The sequence below is a fragment of the Mustela erminea genome, chromosome 7, assembly GCF_009829155.1.
Source record: "Mustela erminea isolate mMusErm1 chromosome 7, mMusErm1.Pri, whole genome shotgun sequence".
NCBI lineage: Eukaryota > Metazoa > Chordata > Mammalia > Carnivora > Mustelidae > Mustela > Mustela erminea.
The window spans coordinates 59,414,578-59,440,456 of record NC_045620.1 but is presented as its reverse complement, the minus strand read 5'-3'; the positions used below and the strand labels follow the sequence as shown (position 1 = coordinate 59,440,456).

General features: G+C 39.2%; 1 protein-coding gene across 26 annotated transcripts in view; it reads left to right on the top strand.

Moving 5' to 3' along the window:
• Positions 1 to 25,879, top strand: part of MAP4K4 (mitogen-activated protein kinase kinase kinase kinase 4) — a 198,078-nt gene that overhangs the window by 129,441 nt on the left and 42,758 nt on the right. For all 26 annotated transcript variants that reach the window (XM_032351743.1, XM_032351761.1, XM_032351740.1 and 23 more), the window contains exons 8-13: positions 984 to 1,038; positions 2,517 to 2,595; positions 6,029 to 6,204; positions 8,612 to 8,684; positions 10,152 to 10,362; positions 24,198 to 24,359. In XM_032351743.1, coding sequence (XP_032207634.1) covers positions 984 to 1,038; positions 2,517 to 2,595; positions 6,029 to 6,204; positions 8,612 to 8,684; positions 10,152 to 10,362; positions 24,198 to 24,359 — 756 coding nt within the window. The remainder of the gene's footprint in view (positions 1 to 983; positions 1,039 to 2,516; positions 2,596 to 6,028; positions 6,205 to 8,611; positions 8,685 to 10,151; positions 10,363 to 24,197; positions 24,360 to 25,879) is intronic.

Sequence of the window (25,879 nt, the reverse complement as noted above, 5' to 3'; positions counted from 1 at the left end):
ATGTTTCATAGATATGTACCTTTGGGGGAAATAATACATTATACATTTAAAAAAAAAAAAAAGTGCCTGCCCTCATGGAACTTGTATTTGAGTGGGGAGTAAATTAAAATCAAGTTTTAAAATTAATATTTCCGGGGACTCGGAAGAGATTCCATGCACAGGAAGGCAGCTTATTCATTACCCATTATTAAAGTTTGAGTGGAGAGGCTCCTCAGCAATGTGAGTCAAATTAGTGAACTCTGGTAGATTTTATTAATTCAGCTGTTGGACCTTTTATAGAAGAGTGCTTTCTAGCCTTTACAGTTCAAAAAAAATTTTATTTCAAGTATAATTAACACATAGTGTTATATTAGTTTCAGGTTAGCCTTTAAAATTTTAACATCTTAATTAAATTTGAGATAGTGGCATAAAACATAAAATTTAACATAAATCTGGTCCAGGAGTCTAAGTTACTGAATGTAAAGAAATGAAACATACTGGGGCGCCTGGGTGGCTCAGTGGGTTAAAGCCTCTGCCTTCGGCTTGGGTCATGATCTCAGGGTCCTGGGATCAAGCCCCGCATCAGGCTCTCTGCTCAGTGGGGAGCCTGCTTCCTCCTCTCTCTGCCTGCCTCTCTGCCTACTTGTGATCTCTGTCTGTCAAATAAATAAATAAAATCTTAAAAAAAAAAAAAGAAAGAAAGAAATGAAACATACTAAGCAACAGAGTATGCAGTGACACAGAGCAGCTTTTCTATAGGCCACTTCTACTTCAGTCATAGATGTGAGTGGTTCTAATTAGCAAACCAATTTCACCTTTGTTTTTTCATTCATTCATTCATTCATTCATTTGGAAGTTTTTCTTGCATATGTATTTGCTTTTAATTTCATGGCAGACTTCTTTTCAGAAATGCCTTTGTATCATTTGTATGAGTAACCAGCCGTAGTAAGTTAATGGCTTCATGTCTAATCTGGTCCCTGTAATACACTGTTTTATTTTTGCAGAGTGACCTTTGGTCTTGTGGTATTACAGCCATTGAGATGGCAGAAGGTGCTCCCCGTAAGTAACGTTCTTTGCTTTTTAGCCCAGTTGTTGTATGTGACTTAAACCTAGTCTCAAGTTTTCAAACAGAATGGTTTCATGGGTAAAGCCATTCCTGGTGGGACATTCAGATGAAGGAAGCATAAAAACAGTGAAGTTTTAGATGTAAAATGATTCTTGGCATCCACTATTCCTTTTGAAGATCCTTGATGTCTGTAGGTTACATTTTATCTGTTTAAGTTGTATTCAGGTGTATGACATGAAATTATGATGACATTAGATAATAGGCAGTAGTTTTCATTTTACACTTTAAACTTCAATGAAATTAAATCCTAGCACGTGTGACTGGTCCTAACACATGAAATTTTAGTAATACTTATGTTTGACTTGACAGAGGCATAACTTTTTATCTGTAGAATAAGGTCTGGGTTTATTGTGGGTTTTTTGTTTTATTTTGTGTTTTTTTTTGGTTGCTTGTGAAATTTCCTTCTCCTTCGAATTAACTGAATGCCAGCTTCATAAAATTGATTTTTGAGCAGAGACGGTGTAGAACTTCAGAGAACAGAAACAAAACAGCGTTATTTGCTGTCCCCTTAAGAAAAGGGGTATACAGAGAATGTATACTTGTCTGCTGGATAGTTGCTGCTGAATAAATATTTGTTGAATGAATGAAAAAAATTTCCAATGCCTAAAAATTAGTTCGCAGTACAAGAAATGGATGTCAGTCTTGACCAACATATGTTTCCTCATGTTTCCGTCTGAGGAATTGAGGCAGGGGCTCATTGCCAGATCCTTTGTTTCAGTTTTCTTTCACAGTGGGAATAGATTGTCTTCTTTGGTCCCCATTTCCCAGCTGCCTTGTAAGATTCTCATGAAGGTAAACAAACACACAAAAATGTGCATTACCTATTGTGACATGTTAATATGTGCATATGCCCCGAACATAGCTTTATTGGACAAGTGATGGAAGTACAAACGGTACTTGCACAGAATCTAATAGTCTGTTTTATTCTGTCGTCTTTGCTCCTTCCTAGAATGACAGCGAACGAACAGTTAACATTGCGGGAGGTCTTTACTGCCACTCACCCTGTCTAGGCACTGTATGAATGCCTTTACAAGCCTTGCCTGATGTAATCCACACCACGACTCCATGATAATAAAATTATTTTCATTGCAGTCTTATAGATGATTTAGAAACTTAAGCTGTTCACTCCCTTAAAACTGTGAATCTGTATTTACCTTTGATTTACGAAAACTTTCAATGTCAATTTGAAATTGTATATTCTTCTTGTTGCTCTTGACCTCTCGATATTTTGCTGTGTTTAAATGGGGAACTCAGGGTATGCCCTAGGGCTCATTGCTGAATGTCTAGACTGCTTGACATAAAGATTGTCAGACAGGTGATGGGACAGCACATTTGATATTTTGAGTGAGCCCTAGAAATTACAAATGAGTAAAATAAGTACCATACTGACGCCACCATCTCCTCTCCCCAGCTCTCTGTGACATGCATCCAATGAGAGCACTGTTTCTCATTCCCAGAAACCCTCCTCCCAGGCTGAAGTCAAAAAAATGGTAAGCTATGTATGCTTTGTTGTTGTTGTTGCTCTTTCCTTTTTACAAAAAATTGTTCCTTTTCAGTTTCATTCCAAGACAAAATTCTAGGCATTCCAGTTCCCAAAGAACATAACAAGTGCCCTGAAACTCCAGTTAAAAAGTGTCTTTTTTAAAATGTTTTTTTCTTGATAAATTCTCTCTTGATTACAAAATAGTGACAAGTGGCCATAGGAAACACTGTAACATGGTTAAGGAAAAAAGTTTCATTTTAATATTTAAGCCCTCTTGTAAGTATAATACATTTCTAAGCGTTTTCACGTTCAAAAGCAAAGCTGTACTGACTTTGCTGCTCCTCAGGTGAAATAGATTTGAATGTTAATGGAGACATTTACTGTAATTGCTGTAAAACACTGAAATTAGGTGCATGTTTTTTCATTCCAGAAATGAAAGGAATGGTCCTGTCTTTGGGCTGCCATCTTTCTCCCTGCAGCCCTCACATGTTTGCTCAAAAAAAGTCGCTTATCAGTGAAGGGCAATGATGGTGACCCTCCTCGGCAAAAGGATCAAGAATTTTGGTGGTGGGGGAAACTGTTGATTGGGTTTAGTTTTAAAAAGTGTTGAGGGAAAGGATAGTGCTCTGTTTTCACCTGAGAATTTTGCTTACTTGTTTCCTCTTGAACTTTTTCCGAGTGCTCTCCTCGCAATTCTGCCTCCACTCCAGCTCCTCATGCCCGTGGGCCCTCTCCCCTTTCCTTTCTGGTTTCCTGGGCTCATCTATCTTACTAGTGCCACACCCACTACCATGGTGGTTGCTTTCCCCTTCTGAAACTGTTCTCACTGGTTTTCCAGTTAGGTGATGTCTTCTCTTGGGTTCTTGACTCTAATTGTGAAATATGCACAAGATCTCAATTTCAAGCCTTCTTCTCTTCTGGAATTGGTCTTTTAGCTCTTCCTATCTGCTCTGCTCTTGGTTGCTCATCTTCTGATGTCCTGTAGTTCTCGTTTCCTGTCTGTGGGCATTATATGCACATGCGTAGTTTTACTCTTTGTTTCTCTCACACTTCTCCCTATTCCTCACTGTCTCTCCCCACCTTTTGTTTGCTGGCAGGATTTTTCTCATTCTTTTTTATACTGTCTTTAACCACACTCTGCTCCAGATAACTGAGCTTATCTAGTTCCACTTACCAGGTTTTAGAGAGTTCTCTAAGGCAGTACGGTTGCCAACTTAGCCCTAATTGGCCTCTTGTATTGAAACTTGATAACTCTGGACATCTATGATGGCCAGCTCTAGGGAAACCAAATGTGTATAGTGGGCATCACCAAGGAGTAAGCTGTGGGGCTGGGGTAGCACTATCCAACTAAATGAAGCAATGCTTTTTTTTTCTTTTTTTTTTTTTTTAAATGGAGTTTATGCTCTGTCTTCAGAGTACCGTGTAATTCACAAGTGTTTCAGCTGGCCGCACTCTTGATTATTCTGTCCATTACTTGCAGTTTGAGATTAACCACTGTGTGTATAATACAGTGATGTAGAGAGACAGATGTAAATGACAGATTCTTTGTGTGTTCTTACACAAAACTTTCTCTAAACTTAGATGCATTTTCATCCATTTACGTCATTGCTGTCATTTTACCCAAGTATTCTAAAAGGATGAGATGATTGTACACATAATGTTCTTCCTCCTTTCTGATTGCTGTCTTCCTATCTGCCAATGTACATTGCTGCTGGTGGTTTTGGAGAAGTGTCAGCAAACACTCTCCCAGCAGAACTTGACAATTGGTTTTAAAGAATATATTATAGATCATGGATTTCCAAATGTTAATTTGGAGACATGGTAGGTGAGAATCCCTTTGGAATCTTTTAATTTAGGGTTTCAGCCTCAAAGTGTTTCTGGTTTGTAGGTCCAAGGAATGACTCAGGTATTTATATTTCTGATAAACTCCTCAAGTGGTCTTTGTGAGCAATGGAATTGAGGAATCTCTGTGTTAAAACAGGTCCACTACAAGATTCTCAATAACCACAGGATAAAGTCGCAACTTTGAGTGACTTTGAGGGCCCTTCTCGGAGCTGACTCTGACCTATTTTTCTGTTCTTTTCTACTTTTCATACTAGTATCAGAAAACGATTCATTACTTTTTTGTACTTTTCTACCCTTGTTATGTTTTTTCCTTTTGTTTTGGAATGATGGCTTCTCTTTCCCTTCTCTAGAATATCAGCTATCCTATGTTTTCTTGATGTCTAACCTCCTGTAGCAGTAGTTCTTTTCTTTCTTCCTCTGGAAGTTTTATTACACATCTGCTGTTAGGTGTACATATATTTCCTCCATTTTATTTCCTATGTGTATTTCTTATAAAGCCTAGCATAAACAAATGTAAATTGTTGATATATAAATATTTGTTGAATTGAAAAAAATGGTAAGTTTGAATGGAAATACAAGACAGTAGAAGTGATTCTTAAAAGCAGCGAAGTAATTGGAAAGAACTGATTTTCTAAATCACATTTTTAAGACTGAACAACTCATTCATTCAACAAAAATTTATTGCATACCTCTTGTGGTCTGCCCATGCTCAGTGTTGGGCATTGCTGACAAATTGAAAAATCGGAACCAGTTCCTGACCTGTACCTCAGCAGAGGAGACAGAAGGATAAACATGATGTGTGCAGTCTATTAAATGCAGACACCCTAGGGGAAAGATTCCTAATTTGGGGGCGCATAGGGGTGGAGTGTGCCCGGAAAGCCCCACTTAAAGAGACGATGCCTTACTTGAGTCTTAGAAGATAGGATGGGTGAGTGTTTCAGCCAAGGCTAGGGATGGGGGTTATCATGAGGCAGGCGTGGAGAAACAGTCAAAAGTAGAAGTAGCTGGTAGGGTGAATGTAGATGACAAAGTCCTTACCCCCTTCAGAACTATTATGTATTTCTACATCTGTACTTTAAGCATAGAGAATTGATAGATAAATCAGTTGGAAACTGATTGAAATGTCATATTAACAGGTTCAAGGGCCCCAGCCTTTGGTCACTTACCTGACTTCTTATCTCTGTCCGTCCTTGTCTTTTAGGTTCCACGCATCTGCTGTCTCTGTCTGCCTTCATTTTCACAAAAGCCTCCCTTTACCCCCTTGCCTTCTCAGTGATTAATAAGCAACAATAAGTGAATAATTCAGTGACTAATAAGCAACCTTACATTTAAACCCAGTTTGTTTAAATCTGACTTCCTTCAAAGCTCTCTGTTGGTGATTTATTGTTGTGATGTGACATAACTCTTCAACCATGCTTAAATGATGCTTCTTATCCACCATGGTCCCAAGTTCCTAATACTATCCTGTGCATTTGGAGAATGTTCACAGTGACTTCTGAATCTCTTATATGTTTTCAAACTAATTATTCACTCATATTAGGGAGTCTTGCTCTTTGCAGTAGAAATTTGATGATCCTTTTTACTTCCTCTTACAGGTCAAAGAAATTTTTTAGTTTTATAGAAGGGTGCCTGGTGAAGAATTACATGCAGCGACCCTCCACAGAGCAGCTTTTGAAACATCCTTTTATAAGGGATCAGCCAAATGAAAGGCAAGTTAGAATCCAGCTTAAGGACCATATAGACCGGACCAGAAAGAAGAGAGGAGAGAAAGGTATTGACCTGTTTTTTATTTTCATTTTGAAAACATAGTATTTTAGGTTTTTTCTTCTAGAATAGGTTTCTCCCTTTCCATCCAGGAGTGTGTGCTTTCTTTGCCAGGACTGGAGTAGCTTGGGTCTGCTCTGCAGGTCAGTCATGAGCCTCGGGTCCAGCCTGGCTCAGGTCGAGCTGACCAGAACTGCATGGTGTGTCGCCAGGCAGACACCAGAGAGACAGTGCTGTGGCTGGTCAACATGGGAGGGTGTTTCTCTCGTTCCCCCTCAGGAGCATGTCTTTGTGCTGCTCTTTTTACTTCCTTAAGGGTGTTTGTGTTCTGAGTGCATCACTCAAGGGTTATTGAGCATCAGCTGTGAATGTCCATATCGGTGTGCTCACTCATTTCTCTCCTGCTCAAGAACCCCCTTGGTTTCTTACTGCTTAACTCTGCAGGTGGCGTGGTCCAGCCTGACTACTTTTTTCTCATTACGGCATAACACAGACACGCCCTTATGTCAATCATTTAATGTCCTTTTCTGTTCCCAGTATCTTGGTTTTGTATCTTTACATGTTCTGTGCCCACCTGCCTGAAGTGCCCTATGTTCCCCTCTGTCCAGCAAGGTACGGTCAGGCTTCATCCCCGTCTTTCCAGCCCTCCCTATTGCCTCGAGTCATGGTGATCTTTGTGTTTTGTGACTTCTTACCATAACTTTCTAGAACAACATTTAAATACCTGGCATCATGATAATAAATATTTCTTGACGTTCAGACTTCAAGATCAAAGAAGAAACTAAATAAAGTGCAAGTTCGAGGCAATAAAAGAGTTGTTCACAGCCCTCTTTGGAGGACGGTACTGAGCTATTTACATGTTCATTTCAGTCTTCAGAGCTAAATCATCAGTGATGCTCACAACTTTCTGGCCCTCTGATATATATTCAGTTATAAAAGTAATTAAGCTTTGTACGTTAAGCTGTGTAGTTACAAGTGAACTAAAGTTTGAAAGTAAAGCTTTTTCTTAGGGAAAAGTTATTTTTACATTGGATAATATTCCCAATATTATATTAATAATATAATTATTAATATAATTATAATAATATTATTATAATTAATAATATTAATGATAGCTCAGAGTCCAGGAACATTTGCTATGTGCCAAGTGTTTACCAGATGCTCAGCCTGTTGACTCGTGCACATTTGTAGGTTGGAACAGTGGAGCACTTTATCTTCATTTTTTAGTTTTCAAGTTACAGTGGCCTTTTTCCCCGTTGGCTTTCACTTACCTTTGAAATACCCTCATCCTTGCGTCAAAAAGGAATAGTACAAAACTTTAAACGTAACACAGTACTATTTGAAGGAGTCCAAAGATTATTTAGGTTGGAATTTCCTTTGGAAGCTAGCTTATTTTAATCTTCCTTAAAATTACATAGTTTTGATTGTCCAGCAATGAAAAGAACTAATGTCATAGATGGTAACTGCTGAAGTTGTAGATATATTAATCTACAATTATATATGATATAGACTGAACCCCATTTTAAGTAGTCAGACTTGTTTTTCTTACCAGGACACTGACTTTCAACTTCGTATCTCTGAAAAAAGTTGGGGGTGTGTTTTGTGAATTGATTTATTTTGTAGATCTCTTCAGCTTTTCTAGTTTTGATTACTCTCTGGAGTGCAATGCTCCCTCAAAGTTAGGTACTGACATTAGGTACAGGGTCTAATAAAATGGACTGTTACTTTGGGGAAAATGGCATAAAACCTGTTGAAGTGAAAACAGGTGACTCCTGTTGGAACTTGGTCTTAATCTGATGAAAGGAGAGCAACTTTTCTTTCCTGCTTTTGCTGTATTGTTCCTGCATCTGTTTTTCCCTGCCTTCATCTTTGTAACTTGTGGGAACATTTAATTTTGTGTCTTTATGCTTTGAGTGTCTCCTGTGCTTCACCCACGGTCAGTCCTGCAGAACTTTCTTCCGGTTTTGTTAGCTCCCTAAGTGCCAACAATAACCAAATGACGTCTCCTAGTTGCCTTAGTTTGGGCCGTTAAGTCTCTTTCTTTCACATTTTGGCATCAAGGGTCTTTTCCAAATTTGCTGATGCTTTGGGGCCGCTTTTCTTATGTGTGCAGAGTTTGAGAGCCCTTCTCACCGCCCTGTACCCCCTCCCCAGTGCATCCCATGAGGAGTGGTCTTGAATGCAGTGGAATCTGCTCTTCCATGCAAAGTAAGGGTAGCCCAGGGAATGCCGCTGTTTACTGATTGTAGGAATTGGATGTCACGCTCCTCCTACCTCCAGGTTCTCTGTACACATTATTTTCATAGAGGACATATTGTTTGTTTTCTGCTGTTACACTCTTGGAGATACTTGCCTATACATGCTTGTGTCATGATTTGTGAACTGTCCCATTTATCTTGCCCTTTTCTTTGTAGATGAAACCGAGTATGAGTACAGTGGAAGTGAGGAAGAAGAGGAGGAAGTGCCTGAACAGGAAGGAGAGCCAAGGTGATGATAAAGCCTCACTTTATCATTGTAATTGAACTCACTTTATCATTTTAAATGAACTCACTGTTCAACTTCCTGTTTTATGAAGAAATTGTTTCATGTCGACGCCAGAATTTCAAGAAATCTTCAAGTGCCTTAAAAGTGCCTTAACATCTTCATTCTTTTTCATCCTTTGAAAGATATCTATTAAACATTCTTCCCCTCTGGATCCTCTTATCCAGTGGTGCTTTCCTGAGATTGCATTGTTTCTCCTCCCCTATCACGTGGCAGTGCGTAGGGCTGTTTGGTTCTGGGAATGAGGGGCCTGCCGCAGGCACTGCTGCTCTGGGAGGCATGGACAGTATGTGCTGTGCAGCGTATAAAACAGTCCTGCTCCAAAGGCTTGTCCTCCCCGGGCAGTCGGGCGTCTATTGAAAAATACGGCAGGCTTTCCCAAAATGTTGTTTGGTTTGGTTTTGTTCTTCCCACAAGTGTGGTTATCAGCAGTTCATTTCTTTTGCTTATGTATATTCTGTCCTGATTAATCTTAGAGTCTATGGTTTGGATATCTGTGGCTTCCCCCAAGGTACAGTGAAGCAGAAGGTTGAAGGTTTGGTGGTATGAATCTTGCAGTAACTAATTATCCAGGGAGGTTTTAAAATTTTAGTATGGTCTTGCCTGGCAGTCCTTTATGCTTTCAGCTACACATAACTTGACTCATTGAACAAAAAGAGTCTGGAAGGGTATGTTGAAAGACCTGTGGAGACCTATGTATAGGCAGTGGGAGTTTGGAGAGAGCATATGAAGAGATAAGAAAATATATTGTTAAAACCCTATATGTTTTTCTGCTTACATAGTAGAATATTTGAATCCATTTGAGACTAAATATTTTGGAGTAATTTGAACTGATTTCTTGAGCAATGTAGTTGTTTTGGGTGGGAGCATGATACAGGGAAAGAGGCTGTTGAAGGAGATTGATTTGCCATGTTATTCTGGGTAGTGAAAGTGGCAGTGGCTCTCAGTGATGAGATCAGCTAGCGATGATGCTGTTTATCTGTGCAATGGCTCATTCTTGGAACCCACTTGGGTTCAGCTGCTTATTCGGGAAGAAGGCAGTGGGAGGGCAACGTGGTAAGACTTGGTGGGAAGTAAGGTGGTCAGAGAGGAAGGTGGTTCCGCTTCTACTCATGAAGTTGAAGAAGGGGATTTCCAACTTTTCCTTTTACAGAGTTTGAGTTGATATGAGAATCCTAAGTAGAGATGTCTTTCAAGTATCCAGGATGGAGTTTGAAGATATTTGTGAAATGGATAAAATATGTAATGATACTGAACTGTAGATACAGTTATTCCCATGGATTTATTAGTTGAGCCTCAGAGTGGGAGGAACTCATTAGGAGGATGACTAGAATAGGGGCACCGAGGCCCCAGTCTCACTTGGAGGGCAGAGTGATGTGTGCGCACCCCTGAAAGCCCTGCCTCCTCCTCTAGCTCCATCGTCAACGTGCCTGGTGAGTCAACGCTTCGGCGGGATTTCTTGAGACTGCAGCAGGAGAACAAGGAACGTTCTGAGGCTCTTCGGAGACAGCAGTTACTACAGGAGCAACAGCTCCGGGAGCAAGAAGAATATAAAAGGCAGCTGCTGGCAGAGAGGCAGAAACGGATTGAGCAACAGAAAGAACAGAGGCGTCGACTAGAAGAGGTAGGAAAAGGGAAATGTCCAGTTGGTTTTCTTTTTCTTTATTTACATTGGTAGCCAGACACTCAAAGGAATGTTTTCTGTGGCCACCTGATATAATACCTTTCCCCTCTTTTCGACTAGCAGGCCTTCACATTCCTTGTGGTCTTCAAAATGTTTTCCTTGCTTGTAAAACTCAAGGACCTGCCCCACAGTTACTCATCATCATATTTTGCTTAGATGCAGAACAGCAGGGGCCCAGAGATAGCATCATACCAGTTCTGCAAAGGCTGTTTCTGTTTGTGGTTTAAGTTGGCAAGCTCAGGCTTGACCCGATTTCTTTTCTTTCCTTGGCCTCTGGGTCCAAGTTCACGTGTACATATTTTTCTGAAACTTCAGACTTTTTCACAGTAAAAATGTTTTTTCTATGAATGCCTTAGCTTTAATTTTTTTTTGTTTTTTTGTTTTTTTGTTTTGTTTTGTGTTAAATAAATGCCTAAACTATAGGTACATTTAAGAGTAAGGGATGAAAAGGGTGCCTGGCTGGCTCAGTCAGTGGAGCTTGCAACTCTTAATCTTAGGTTGTGAGTTCCAGCTCAGTGGGTGTAGAGATGACTTAAAATCTTTAAGAAAAAGAGTAAAGATGAGAAAATAATTACATTGGATATAATCCACCTGATCTTCTGTAATCTAGTTGTTAATGTAGTGGAATTAGTTCTATTCTGTAGTGAGGAACTATATTTTGTACTACCTGCTCATTTAATTCAATAATACTACTAACATTGGTGGTGTGGTTACCCAGCGCTTTTTCATTTGTACTTCATAGAAGCATCATTTCTATTTCACTTGGGGCACAAACACACACAAAAAAACCTTTTGGTTTTTTTCCTATTATTATATATTTCACAGCTCCAGTTTTCTCATTCATAATAGTACAACTTCACTTTTCTCATTCATAGTAGTTTCTGTTTCTGTTTAATTAATTCACCTTGATTCATATTTCTTACAGCAGAGAAAGAACATAAAACAAGAAGGAAGCCCTGTATTGGAGTTTAACAGTGGAGTTTAATGTAAATAACAGTGGAGTTTAATATAAATAACAACACATGGGATATTACCCAAGTTTTTTAAGAGTATTTCATGATTAGGGGGAATTTTTGTTTTGTGTGTTTTTTAGTCTGAATCTGAAAACTTTATACTTTGTTCCTACTTTAGAAAACCAGCTCCCTTTAACTAAGGAGACTAGAAATATTTAGCCCGGGCTTATGGAAGAAAACACAGGACATAACCTTCCTCTGTAAGAGGGACCACTGTGCTGTTTACCTCTTTTTGCAGTTTATTTGCAGACTCTTTTGTAATATTTTTTTTTAAAAGATTTTATTTATTTATTTGTCAGAGAGAGAGAGAGAGAGAGAGGAAGTGCGAGCACAGACAGACAGAGAGAGAGAGAGAAAGAGAAGCAGGCTCCTTGCCGAGCAAGGAGCCCGATATGGGACTTGATCCCAGAACACTGGGATCATGACCTGAGCCGAAGGCAGCCCCTTAACCAACTGAGCCACCCAGGCGTCCCTCTTTTGTATTATTTTTAAGACTCTTCTCAATGCTCTTTGAACATAACAAAAACCCAGAGTGGTCTAGGGTTTGTTGAAGTTGCATGCTGACCATTCATATGTGAGAATGCTTGAGTGTTGAGGCTCTGGTTATTTCTAGTTCTTTATGCAGTATTTTCAACTGTCCATTTAAACCCTGGACTGTACTTTCCCTAAAGACACGATATAGGATAGTTTGATGGTTTATAACATTAGCTTGAGCTCATTTGTAACACAGCCACAGAAGTTGCTTTCAGCCCAAGTGGTGGTGGGACAAGTGTCCATTATCCAGCGTCGGTAGGGAGGAGGATTGCACGGTGAAGGCTGGCACTGGCTAGAGGAGAGAGACTGAAATTTGACAGCCATTTTGTTTTATTAGTTAAAACAAAGACTAGAGGATTAGGGATGTGGGCTAAATGAGAACTTCGCACTTACTTGCTTCAATTAGCCCTTTAATTTCAGCTTCTCAGTAAGAGTTCAAATTCAGAGTCACCTCTTGGCACCTCTTAATCAGGAAAGATGGAGCTGGGTATCAAACAGGGAACATTTGCGTGAGTAGAATCCACTAATTTGGATTCTTGATGATCTAGCTCCTTTTTACTAGCCTAGGATAATTAGGTCTCAGAAGGTAATTTGGGAATATTTAAACCATAAATGGTTTTTAGTTATTTATTGACATTAAAGCTTCAGTCAGAACTGTTTGGGGAATAGGGATTCCTTTTGTTATTAATGAAGTAGATAGAGATGGTCCATCTCAGTCATAAGATAAATGACAATTAAGACTAAAAGGAGAGGGGTGCCTGGGTGGCATGGTAACATTAAATTGACACTTAGTAAGTGTCCAACTGTTGATCTCAGCCCAGGTCTTGATCTCTTGGGGTCATGAGGTAAATAAAGCCCTGCCTTGGGCTTCATGCCAGCTTAGAGTCTATTTAAAATAATCAAATGAATGACCCCCCCCAATGAAAGATAACAAATATTTGTCAGTGATTGACAAAAAGAAATGGCCCCAAAGTCAAGGTTGTAGGGAAACTGAGTACAGATTTTCCTTTCTTTGCAACTGCCCCAAAATCCGACTCATCAGCCCTCTTTGCAGATGAGTGCTTGGCCCTTCATCTTTAAGAAATCAGTAGGTATGTATACTCTGCTCTTCTTTTGTTCATTGAGATGTGCTGCTGCTAGGATCCTTCACCTTTATCTTCCTCTACTTCCTCCTCCTTGGCTCCTGTGTGAACTGGAGGTCTTAGAAGTCCTTGCAAATATTTTCGATGCTGTCTCTCATCTTGCTGGAAATGGGGTTTCTGTTTGTATTTTCCATTTTCTTTTTTTGTTTTCTGATGGTCTTAGGCTGAACGGGGGAGAATGTGGAGCTCAGGCAGCATTCACACTAGCAGCTTCGGTCTAGTCCTTTCCTGGACCTCACAGCTCCTTATGTGGTTGAGTCTGCTCCTCAGTCTTTCTCATCAGGACCTGCTCAGGGTGTTCTCCACTTACTGAAGTATTGCATCTAGATTCAGAAGCCCATGTGGTAATGACCCCCTACATCAAAAATGTTAACATGACTCTATTACCTTTCATATTTAGATGCATCATCATACCTCTGCCTCATATAGAATGTTGCCTCTAAGGGACACCTTAGAGTGGCCCAGTGGGTTAAGCCTCTGCCTTCGGCTCAGGTCATGATCTCACGGTCCTGGGATCAAGCCCCACGTTGGGCTCTCTGCTCAGCAGGGAACCTGCTTCTCCTTCTCTCTCTGCCTGCCTCTCTGCCTACTTGTGATCACTCTTTCTGTCAAATAAATTAGAAAAAAAAAAAAACTTAAGAAAAATAATTTGAATGTTGCCACTAGCTCTTTTTTTTTTTTTTCTCCCATAAAAATTGTTCTCAGACCAGCTTTTCCTCCCATTCCATTCTTTCCTTTTGAGGGGAAGCACGATGAAGGATATTATAGTGTCATCTTATACTAATGGTTTGTGCTCTTGTTGCATTGAGTCTTGATATCTATTAACTGTTTCTCCCTGCTTCCATGACCTATATCCATATACTTGATTAGCATGTTTTCTCATTCTTTGTCTCTTTTTAATGCAAATATTAAGAGCGGAAGATCAGTAGTCTAAGTTAAGATTATCTATTAGTTGGTATAGTTTGGATATGTTTTTGAACCTCTTACATATTTAAATAAGTTTCCTGTATAGTTTATATTTCTTTATTTCGACCTGATGGAAACTTACCAAATTATTAGTAAAAGCAAGATATGTTTGTGCTTTGGTTTGCTACTTTAGTAAACTTTAAAAAAGATAATTTCTAAGGGAAGATTTGTTTTGAGTAAGCCCTTGGAGCCATGGTAACACCAGTACCTTATGGTTGGGGTATTGTAACTGTATATAAATGATATTTTTAGTATATATAGGAGTCAAAATCAAACTTTTCATTTAAGGTTAAAATTTATCTTTTCTTTTAAAAAGAAAAAAAAAGAGGAAGAAAGAAAGTAAGAAACCAAATTCCCTATCTCTGCCCAGTCTTACCTTTCGGGAAGAGGACCATGGTACCTGTGCTCTGTAGACTGTTTTAGCCTTGGAGTTGCAGTTGTCATTTTGTGATTTTGGTTGCTTCAAGTTGGGGGTCAGTGTTAATGGCAGCCCCAGCAATTTCTTTGCTTTTTATTCTACCAAGAGGACACTTGGTTATAATCACTTCCAGCATTTCTACAAATTCCAAAGTGACTAAAATTTTAGAGAGTGGCTGGAAGTGGAAGAAATTAAAAACAAAGGAAAGCAAGAGAAAAATAAACCTTCTGTGTGAAGTGAGATCTGTACTGAAGTTAACCTGTAACTCCAGGAAAACATAAAATTTTTTTTCTAATAAAAAAATTAGTAAACTGCCCCATGTATTTGTTGACTCTGAGATCTTGGAAGGAAGCCATGGTGGACTCTTTTACCCCAACTGGGTCTCCATGTATCGTAGAGCAAGAGGAACAATTTCCTCACCCCTCTTTGCCTACACAAGGGCCTTTGTGTGGCAGATCATGTCTATCTCAAATCAAGAGTCTGTATTAGTACAGTGCAACTTTTTTTTTTTTTTTTTTTTTTTTTAATACAGTTCCACCTGTGATACATGCATCGGGGCATGCTAGTGCCCCTACAGCCCAGACCTTGCTTTCTATCAAGTTGGCAGCTCCAGATTTTTTTTTGCTGAGGGTAGTTGTCTTGTCTTTCAGAACTCCATGTAAGTTCTCCTGTGTTCTTTTGACATCCTAGTCTATTGTTCCGTTATATTTACAGTAAAATTTTATAAGAGTTAGCTTAATTCAGCAAATGTTACTTTGTTGCCTGAAGGTGGGAAAGAATTGTCTTTGGGTAGAAGCAAATAGTTTTTCTACTAAGGCTTCATCAGAACTTGTACAAATAAACCTCAACGATTGATGGTATATCTGTGCAGTAAATAACACGACCTCAGAAGTGCTTGGAGGTAGCCGAATGTGAAGAACAGACTGGTTTATTAAAGTCGGTTAGTTTCTACTAAGGCCAGTAATTCCAGTGGAGTGTATTTAAATGGACCTCACTATTATCAGTGTGAAAAGTTTAGAAAAAGTTTTTAGAATGTGAGATGAAAATATTACTTTTTAATACCAGACTAGAAAGGGAATCTAATTAAAGCATAGCTGGAAAAGTACGTACTTAGGCATGCTTGGGAAAATTTTGAGGAATAGGAGAGCTCTATAATTTTAGAGATTTGGAAATCACTTTATAGCGTTGTGCAGTTTTTCAGTTTGTTTGATTTTGTTTTCAAAGAGTGATTTAAGGAAATAATGATTACATCAGTTTGCAAATGCTTCACAGGATTAAATCATGTTAATCATTCCTAGTGGGGAAAGCCTGAAAAAGGCATGTCTGTTAGAGTCTCCTAGGTTTTGTTATTTGAAATCACAGGCATAAGATTAATCCAGTATGAATTCATGGTACTTGGTTGATGGCATATGTATTTTATTTTTGGCTACCTTCTTTCGAGCTTCTATTGTAAGAGGCCAGCTTTTCACTTGAACCGTCTAGTAAGATACATTTACTAAGGGCTTTCTTGTAGTTTTAGTTATCCCTCCTCCCTTAAATTGAGAGCCTGTTCTGAGTGAGGTGGTTTTACGGTTGGTAGTTTAGAACCTTGCTCTTGGTCCAGTTTACAGTTTCAAATGTTAAAGAGGAGTCAGTAATTGCTTTTTTTTTTTTTTTAAACATTAGCCTCAGTCTTTTCAACCAGTTGATTTGCAAACCAAAACTTGCTTAGTAGGATATTTGTAGGAAACTTAACACTTTCCACACTGTCTTGTGGATTTTTTTAAAAAGCATATGGCTTATGTTACTATGAGACTTGAAGGAGAGGGACTGTATCTAGTTTATCTTTGTATTCTGATCATGGTGCTTAATATTTCTCAAATGGATGAATGGATCATTTGTAGTCCTAGATGCATCTCTGGAAAGAAGGGACTTATTCTTAAAATTTATACCCATTCTTAAATGGAATTCTGGGCTTGAGATTTCTAATTTAAGTTCCAGAGATACCTTAAAGTTCTTTAAAGGACGTTATAGAATGTCCTGAGGCATAAAGGATATGTTGTATAAAGTATACAATAATGTAATCATTATTGTTTAAGTCTTTATGTACTCAACAAGTGATCTCAAAAAGATGGCTTTATCATTTGCAACCACGTGGATGGAACTAGAGGGTATTATGCTTAGTGAAATAAGTTAGTTGGAGAGAGAAAACTATCATATGATCTCCCTGATATGAGGAAGTGGAGATGCAACGTTGGGGGTTGAGGGGTAGAAAAGAATAAATGCAACAAGATGGGATCCGGAGGGAGGCAAACCATAAGAGACTCTAAATCTCGAAGAACAAACTGAGGGTTGCTGAGGGGAGGTAAAGGGGGGTGGGGTTATGGACATTGGGAGGGGTGTGGCTCTGGTGAGTGCTGTGAAGTGTGTAAACCTGACAATTCACAGACCTGTACCCCTGGGGCTAAAAATACATTATGTTTATTAAAAAAAAATTAAAAAAATTTTTTTAAAGATGGATTTATGATTTGATTGGATATTATTAGGACATAGAGATATGAATGGATTCTTTAGTCTTTATTACTCTAAATGCTAAATGGCTTCCAAGACAGTGGTTTTTGTCTTGGTTGCCATATGTTCCTTGTGAGGGTTAGATTCAGCTCAAAAAAGTATTTATTATGATATCTACGACAGAGTGAAAAAGATGAGCAAAACATGATTCCTGCTCTCAAGGAGTTTATGGGTTTTTTTGTGTGTTGACCTAGTAACCAAGAGTATGGTACTTTCATAGGAAACAGAAGAAAAAGCCGTTCGGAGGTTTTCATTTGACAATTGAGAGCATCAGTTGTACCCTGTTCTTGTTTGTAAGATGTTTGCTTACTGTTATTTTATGGTGTGCACTTTGAATTAAACTTCTATTAATTTTTAATTGTGATAATTTCATTGAATAATTACATCATAACAGTTATATTGACTTTGGAAAACATTTGAACAAAAACAACATGATGCTTATCTCACTTCCATTGAGAAATCCTGGTAAAGTGACTGAACAAACAAAAATGATATAAACAACAAGGACAAGGAGAGCAAGAAAGGAAACCAAATTGTGGAAATTAGATAGTGCATGGAAGAGTGGAAACTTTAAGAAGGCTAGTACTGCAAATTCTAGAAGAGAGTCAAAAATGAGAGGCAACAGGTGAGGCTGAAAACATGTATATATGGACAGTTAGATTCTCCCACCCCAGGCAGCCAGGCTGCTGCGTTCCTTCTTCTCAGCTAGAGCAGATACAGACTTCCTAGAAAAAGTGAACTCAGAGCCTCAGAGCATTAGAGAACTCCGGTACAACTGAGTATGTGGAGAGAGAGGTACTGTAAGCACTCTCACCTTGGCTCCCATAGTGCTGGCAACCACCTTATCACAGATGCCACCTTCTCTTTTGCACCTCCTGCTCAACTCAGGCAGGAGATTGGGAGGATGCTTAGAAGATTGCAGAGATTCCTAGCTCAAGGGACATAAGGCCCCAATGAAATGACTACTGCCTCACATCACCTTGCATTAAAGCTTAATAGTTACCAGGTGTTCTTCCCAGCCCTTATAGGTGGCTTTTTACTGTCTTACATGTGAGTGGGCAACCAAGATTGTGGGCACTGAGAAAAATTTTTAATGTGAAAGATTCCAGGACAAATGGAAGAAGGACCTTGAAGGACGTAGACAGTGTAGGGAACAGACTAAATATTTCACACGTACGCACATGTACAGAATCTTAATATCCTTAGAATGAGAAGAACATATAATATTCATAAGAATGTCCAGAAAATAAGAATTTTTGAGAAGTTTTTTTTATAAATAAAAACTCCCAAAAGTATGGGGTGTATGTATTTGAGTGTGTTGGGGGAGGGGGTTAAGTTTATGGGGAACAGAAGAGAGAAACAGAATCAAGCCAGGGGCTTTAACTTCATTTAATTAGGTGGTCCAGGAAATAATTACTATAGGGAGAACCACAAAAGTAATTCAAGGAAAGTTCTGCACTGAAAGATATACTGAGTACCCAGCACAATGAACAAAAAAAGACCCATAGAAACACACATACATCGTCTTGACATTAAAAATGTCTGGGATGAAAAGAGGATCCTGAAAGCCACGGTGGTGGGGAGCAGGTATAGAAGGGTGTGCATGGGTCTTATACTAAGTATCTATCAGTCATCTGAATGGTCCGAGATTCTCCAGGAACACCGTTAGAAACTAGAAAATGACATAGCTGTACTTGTGGAAATCTGAGGGAAAATTACTTGTCTCGGCCAAAATTACGTGTACATTGTGAGGGTTAAAATTCTGTGGCCTGGCCTGCAAAGTCCCTAAAAGCCTTTTGCCTTGTCTTTATTACTCCTCAAGAAGCTGCTAGAGGATATGTTCCCACAAATGAGGAATAGATTGACAAGGGCTCTAGGAAATGGAATCCTGCACAAGAGAGAGGTGAGAAGGAGTCAGTTAGTAGACAAGTACAGGATTCCTGAAGAGCAAGCAGTGTTGGTTGGCAGAGGGGAAGAGAGGCTGTGAGAATCAGTCTCTAAGACAAGAAATTTTGACTGTATTGGAAGGAGGTCTGTGGTGGTATAAGAGACTTTACAGGGATGCCTGGGTGGCTCATTTGGTTAAGCTGCTGCCTTCAGCTCAGGTCATGATCCCAGGGTTCTGGGATCGAGTGCCGCATCAGGCTTCTTGCTCAGCAGGGAGCCGCCGTCTCCACCTCTGCCTGCTTGTGTGCGCTTGCACGCTCACTCGTGCGCTCTCTCTCTCTCTCTCTCTGACAAATAAATAAATAAATAAAATCTTTTTAAAAAATTAAAAAAGAGACATTACACATGATTTTGTGATGGACCAGTGAAACAGACAACAGCAGCAAAATTAAGGCTAATAGCTCCCCAGTAAACTCAAGTTTGCCTGAATATGATTTTCATTTAACAGAAATTGTTACAGGACTGGATTAGGAGCATATGATGGTGCTGTATGAGGGATATTCTTTGGGAGAAATCAACAGATGATGTCTAAAGTGGAAAAAAATTAAATAGCTCTTATAAACTTAATTTAAAAATCGGGTTGTAAATACTATGGGTAAAGCTAAAAGCATTGAAAGTGGTTCTACCTTGGGAATAAGAACTGGGGGTGAGGAGAAATGGAAAACCTAATTTTTTATATAAGCCTTATATTCTTTATGACTTTTTAAAGTGCTTAGTAGTTTAAAATTTAAAATGTAAGGCACGCCTAGGTGGCTCAGTCAGTTAAGCATCTGACTCTTGATTTTGGCTCAGGTTGTGATCTCAGGCTCATGAAACTGAGCCCTGAGTGAGCATGGAGCCCACTTGAAATTCTCTCCCTCTGCCCTCCCCTCCATGTACTCTCTCGCCCTGCCCCCAAGTAAATAAAATATTTTTAAAATTTAAAAATGTAAATAAATTGGAAAAAGCTATTTGTAAGATTGCTTAAAATGTGCCTTTCGTTAGCGTTTAGTTAGATTTCTTACTGGGCTGGGAGCCCTGCCATTTCCTGAGACTTGAGGTGACAACAGCCAAAGAGAGGGGAGATGACAAGTGGGTCCTGGCGGAGTGGGTGGCCTAAGATCACACTTTCGCTTAGTGGATTGGGCAGGCAGCGGCTCCAGGTGAGAGGGCTGGCACGTGGAAAGCCAGGCTCTGATCCAGGTTCACTTCCGCTCTGCTTCTCTGCCGCGGCTTCCCCTTTTTTCCTCTGGAGACATGGGAAGTTTAAATCTCGAGGCTGGTTTAAGTTGGATGCTAGACTGTGTCTGGCTGCCAGCTGTGTGGTCGTTGAGTGGCAGGCAGCTGGTTGTTTCTCCCAGACCAGGACTCCCATTGAAGTTGTTTCCCCTTCCGGCTCTCTGGAGGAGTCCATGTACATAACAGCCCAAGTGTCAGCAGAGATGGGGATGGCTTTGCTTTGAAATTAAAGAAAAAAAAAATTTAATAATAAGAGAAAAAGCAAGTGCAGCCTGTGGCTTTTCTTTCTGTTACATGATACCGTGGGTTTAAATGGGGACCTTCACTTCAACATTATATCTGAAAATTGAATGTTTACTTGTCTGCATGGTATATAAGGAAATGGCAGTAAGCACATTGTGGGTCCTTGTCTCTGTGGTCATGCGGCATTGCTTAGAACATTGGGGTGTCTTGGAAGGGTCTTTAATCATGTATCAATCCCATCAGTAAAAGAAACCAAAGACGTAAATCTGGTAGAGATACATCTATTTATATACTCTTGCACTGAGTATATATATTATAGAACATGCAAAAAGAGCTATTTTAAAAGGGTGAGCTACAAATATGAGTAAATAAAAGTTCAGTGTTTTCTTTTCCTAGACCTCCATTTATTGTTTTGCTCACTTTTAGAGACTGCTGATATAGAGACCCATCATCTTAGTTCTTTACTTCTTTTCTCCTCTCTCTGGTAATCTTGCTATGTCAGGGCATTCTCCCCAGAGTGGTGTAGTGGGCAAGGAAGGGTAAAGTTCAGGTCTTCTGAAGAGGAATGATTCTTTAAAGTTCATTGCTTATGAGACCTCTGTAAAATTTTTTCTCACCACAAACACCAACTTTTAACTAAAAAAAAAAAAAAAAAGCAAACTTCACAACATCATGATTGCTGATATAGACTCTCTCCCTCCCACCCCCCACCTCACACACCTCTGTCCTGACAAGTCAGAAAATAGGCTCAGGGAGAGAACATGGCTTGTACCAGGGAAGCAGAGTCAGGACCACAACGCCTGTTCCTTGAGTCATTTCACTTCTCTTCTAGGATTCCATGGTGGACTACAACTTCTCAAAGGACCCCTCTAACCCATTTTGGCTTCTTTGTTGTCTAGAAGTTGTAAAATTCAGTGTCCGTGTATCAAGTTCTTTGCTTTTTCTAACCTGTTCGTATTAATTTGATTTAGTTGGAGCCTGAGTTCTCCAGAAGCTAAGGGGGAGGTTTTAAGGGTATAGGCACTGCTTCCCGTTCTTCTTTTTACCCTTTACTTCATTCTCCTGTTTTCCTTTTGTCTGACCAACTTGGAAGAAAATTGTGTACCTACCCTATTAGTTAGTTTTCTGTCCAGCTTTGTTGTGATTGTAGGTTCTTTCTTTCATCCAGAGGTGAGGCCCTTCTTGCCTGGCCTGCCAGGTGTTTGCTAAACCAGTGTATTCTAGCAAGTCATTTCTCTTTTGTAAACCTGATTGTTGCCAGTCTTGCCCCTGATTGTTCTCAGAACTAAGCAGTGCTGAGTTTCTCCATAAAAATCATAGAGTACACAAACCCTGGTCACTCCTCAGGATGGAGGCTTCCACAGAACTTCCACGTAAACCTCTTCAAGGAAAACATACCATATTAAGCGTTCAAAGTGATTGAATGAGATTCTTAACATCTTAGGTTTATCAGGAGGCTTTTTGTTTTGAATGTCTTTGTATTGAACAGAAAAGTTCAGAAGCCAGGAATACCTGAAGGAATTAAAAATTTCTATTCAAAGCAAAGAAACCTATTTCCCAATTGGCAAAACATAATTATTTTTATTACCAATATTAGAAAAATGGTTGTGTTCTTAGCAACTGTATATTTGTTGTAAGTGATTTACTGGCAAAAAACCACTCACTTCTTTTTGCTCCTATATAGAAAGGCAAAAGATATAAAATAGAAGAGCTAACTTAATTTGCTTTGAACACTGCTTGATTGAGATTCTCCTGTTTCTTACCTCAAGTTTCTGTGTTTTGTTGCTCATGAAGTCTTGGGGCTGGGGGAAGTGGTTTTCTTTGTTTTATTTTCTGGTAGGTAGTTTTAAAAAAGAAAGACCTCTCTCCCAGGGGTGCAGGGCAGTGCTTGGGGCCTGGTGCTCTGATTGCAAGCTGCACCACTGCAGTAGAGAAAGGCCTCTGTACAAAAAGCCTTGCTCCCGAGTCCTTTGGCACGTAGGCCATTGCTCTCTGTTGTCCTTCTTAGATTTGATTTTGAATAGGGTCCTCTTTTTCTCTTATTTTAATATTTAAAAAAAAGTGTAAAGGCATTAAGCCAGCAAATGACAGACAAGTGCACTGTATGGGGCATTGTAGGTGTTTGAATTTAATAAAGATGCCTTGGCCATTTAAGTTGTAATTTCTAAACAGACAGGAACTCAGTTCTTTTTATGACCCCACCCCCACCCATGGGAAATAGGTCCATTTTTGTGCATTGAATTCTAAGAGCAGACAGTGGGGGAAAAATAAAACAATGAAATGTATGAAATAAGAGGAAGGTGAGCCAAAAGCTGATTCGGGACTGTATGGAGAGTAACGATGATGTAGTACTCAGCTGAGAAAGGCCAGGTACCAAATAATCCTCTCTATCCAGGGGTTCCCCACATAAGACATTTCTGTACATTTCTCAGGAAATCATTTTAAGCGTCTGCCTTCAGAATGAATGTTTGTGGCAGGAATGGGAGGGAACCCAGGAGGAATACTGAAACTGTAATAAATACCTACTTTTATACCCAAACTTTCTTTCTTAATAATCTCAGTATCACATTAAAGTTTGTGGTAATAATATCAGCTTCCTGTGTCTTAAGAAATTTGGTGGCAGTATATTCTTCAGAGCTTTGTGGCCCAACACAGTAGCCACTAGACACATGTGACTATTTAAACTTAAATTAAACTTCATTGAGTTAAAATTGAAAACTAAGTTCCCCAGTTGTACTAGTCACATTTCAAGTACTCAGTAGCAACGTGTGGCCGCTGGGTACTTTATTGAATAGTACTGAGGCAGAGCATTTTCATCATCCCAGAGAATCTGTTGGTTGGCCAGCTAGAGGCTAACGTTTTTCATATTTGTGAGAAGAATTGGTTAATTTTATGCTTTATACTGTGGAAGTGCTTTATTGGCAGTTGTCTGGGGCTAGATGAGATAAGCAGCCAGACAAGAGCCCAGTGTGTCCCAGCGTTCTCTTCTGTGGGGTTATATAGGATAGCCTGAATTAGGAAAGGCTGTCAGAATGAGTCTGGTGATTAGGTAGCACCATCCTCCTTGTTGGTAGGATGCATGATTGTGTTTGGTTAGTACTGTAGGTGTTAGAGGCAGAGTGGCCCTTCCATCCGGGGCCTTGCTTGCTGGATGACACTGGGCAAGTCACTTAACTCTTCTGAACCTTTTTTCTCATTTGTAAAGTAGGAGTGAAATACCTACTTCCCAGGTTTGTTATGAGAGTTACATTAGAGAGTGGAAATGGAGTAAAGAATATTAGACACCCGGCACAGTACAAGACACATAGTAAGCATGCATGACGCCATAGCAGTCCTTAGTAATAATTTCTTATCCTTGTTGATGTCCCTTTCCCTTTTTCCTGATATATGCTTCTTTTCTTTTTCTTCTTTTTAATTATTTCTCCTCTTTCTTCGCTCTACTGCTGTTTTCCTTTATTCCTTTGTCTTCTTAGGCCCTGTGTAATTCTGTTACATAGATTTGTAAGAATAAAGAATTTCCTGTCCCTTGGTTGCTCTAATACAGTGAAGAATGGGCAATAGTTGATATCAAAATGGAACCAAACTGTGTAAAGATTCACAGAAATAAACCACCTTTGACTAGTATTTATGAGGATGCTAGTACATAGGGGCCAAGGGGCAGTGTGGAAATAACTAGCAAGTTAACACTGTCATGTGAGCTGTAGGGGGAAGATCCCTGCTGATTACATATCTTTACTCCCCTAGCAACAAAGGAGAGAGCGGGAAGCTAGAAGGCAGCAAGAACGTGAGCAGCGAAGGAGGGAACAAGAAGAGAAGAGGCGTCTGGAGGAACTGGAGAGAAGACGGAAAGAAGAAGAAGAGAGGAGGCGGGCAGAAGAAGAAAAGAGGAGAGTTGAAAGAGAACAGGTTAGTCCATTAACGAATGTTTCATGCATGAATCTGTGAGATTTGTTGCATAATAGAATTGGGGGATTTGGGACAAAAAGTACACAGACATCTGCACATACACAATAAACACATTTAGGACTTCAGAGGTTTCAGAATGCTGACGCACAGGTGGAAGCACAGCAATAAATTCTCATCTTTAAAAAATGATGGATAAATCTTTCCATTTAGAAACCTGGAAAGCAGTTGAGTGGTCTCCAAACAGTGTGATACCCAAAAGATTTTTGAGTATGTCTTCTTGGGTTTGGCTTAAATGCTTTGAACCCTAAATATCTGGATGATAATTAGCCTTTTCTTCAGTGAAATTAAAAACCAACCACAAGAGATGTTTGAAGTATCCAATAGCTGAGTATTGTAATAAACATTTTTGTATACAATGCAGTGTGTTTCTCCGTAGTATTAGAAAAACTATTAACATTGTGGTTTTGTTTAGCCAAGAAAGATCATTTGTGTTTTGGTAATACTTAGAACATTTTATTGATGCCAGCTTTAGTTGTCTTTTTGAATCTCTGTTCCTGAACACCTGTGCAAATAAAACTGAACTGTGCTTTTGTGTCTCTGCTATCTGTGTGAGCCCCTCAGAGCCTCCTCATATCTCACATCTTTGAATTGATAATTATTTGTTACGAGGTTTGGGTAACGGAGAAAAGATATGATTGGGGACTGATTTAAATAATACTTGAAATTCATAGTTAAAATACTTACCAACAACGGTATTAACTTCCAAAGTTGATTATTCAACCAGTGTCTTTGATACTAATCATATGCTTCAAGTTCTCTGCATGTTTACCAGTTCTTCGTAAGAATTTAAGTGATATGTTCTATTTGTTACCTAATTGGTATTCTTTTCCAGTTGACCATGGTATGTTTTGGGGTTTGTTGTTGTTTTGGTTTTTTTCCACATTGTAATTTTTACCTGGGGACTGCAAAGGTGAATAAAAGTGAGCTTTTAAAAATTAAATGTCCTAAAAAAAAATTTAAATGTCCTAGGGATAATTCTTGCAATTTCATGGTAAGATGAGGGTATGAGAGTTAAACTTGATCTTTAATGTTCTAATGGCAGTCATTAGCTTTTGTGTACAGCAATACTCTTCACCTCTTCTTAAAAAAAATAGCATCAAAGGAGTTTCATTCTACTTTCCTTATTCTTTTGCAAAATATCCCCTGTGTTAACAGTGCTGTGAGAAATGTGTCAATTCTGCATTACATGTACATGTCTGTGTACATGCGTAGTTGTATTCTGTATGCTTGTTTTATGTTAGGACTTTTGTGATTTGGATAGATGCGAATTTCCTGGTTGTCCTTGTGTTTTGGAGGCAAAAATTCCCAACTGTGCTAATTTGATCTTCCAAGTTATGGTTCTGTTCTGTCTAGTTCAAAGATAGGATGAGTTGGAATTTAGATTCCTTTCTCGGCCATTGCAGGGTAAGGCCACATGTCAAGTTAGAACAGTGTTTTTGGCATAGCATGTGCCATGGAGG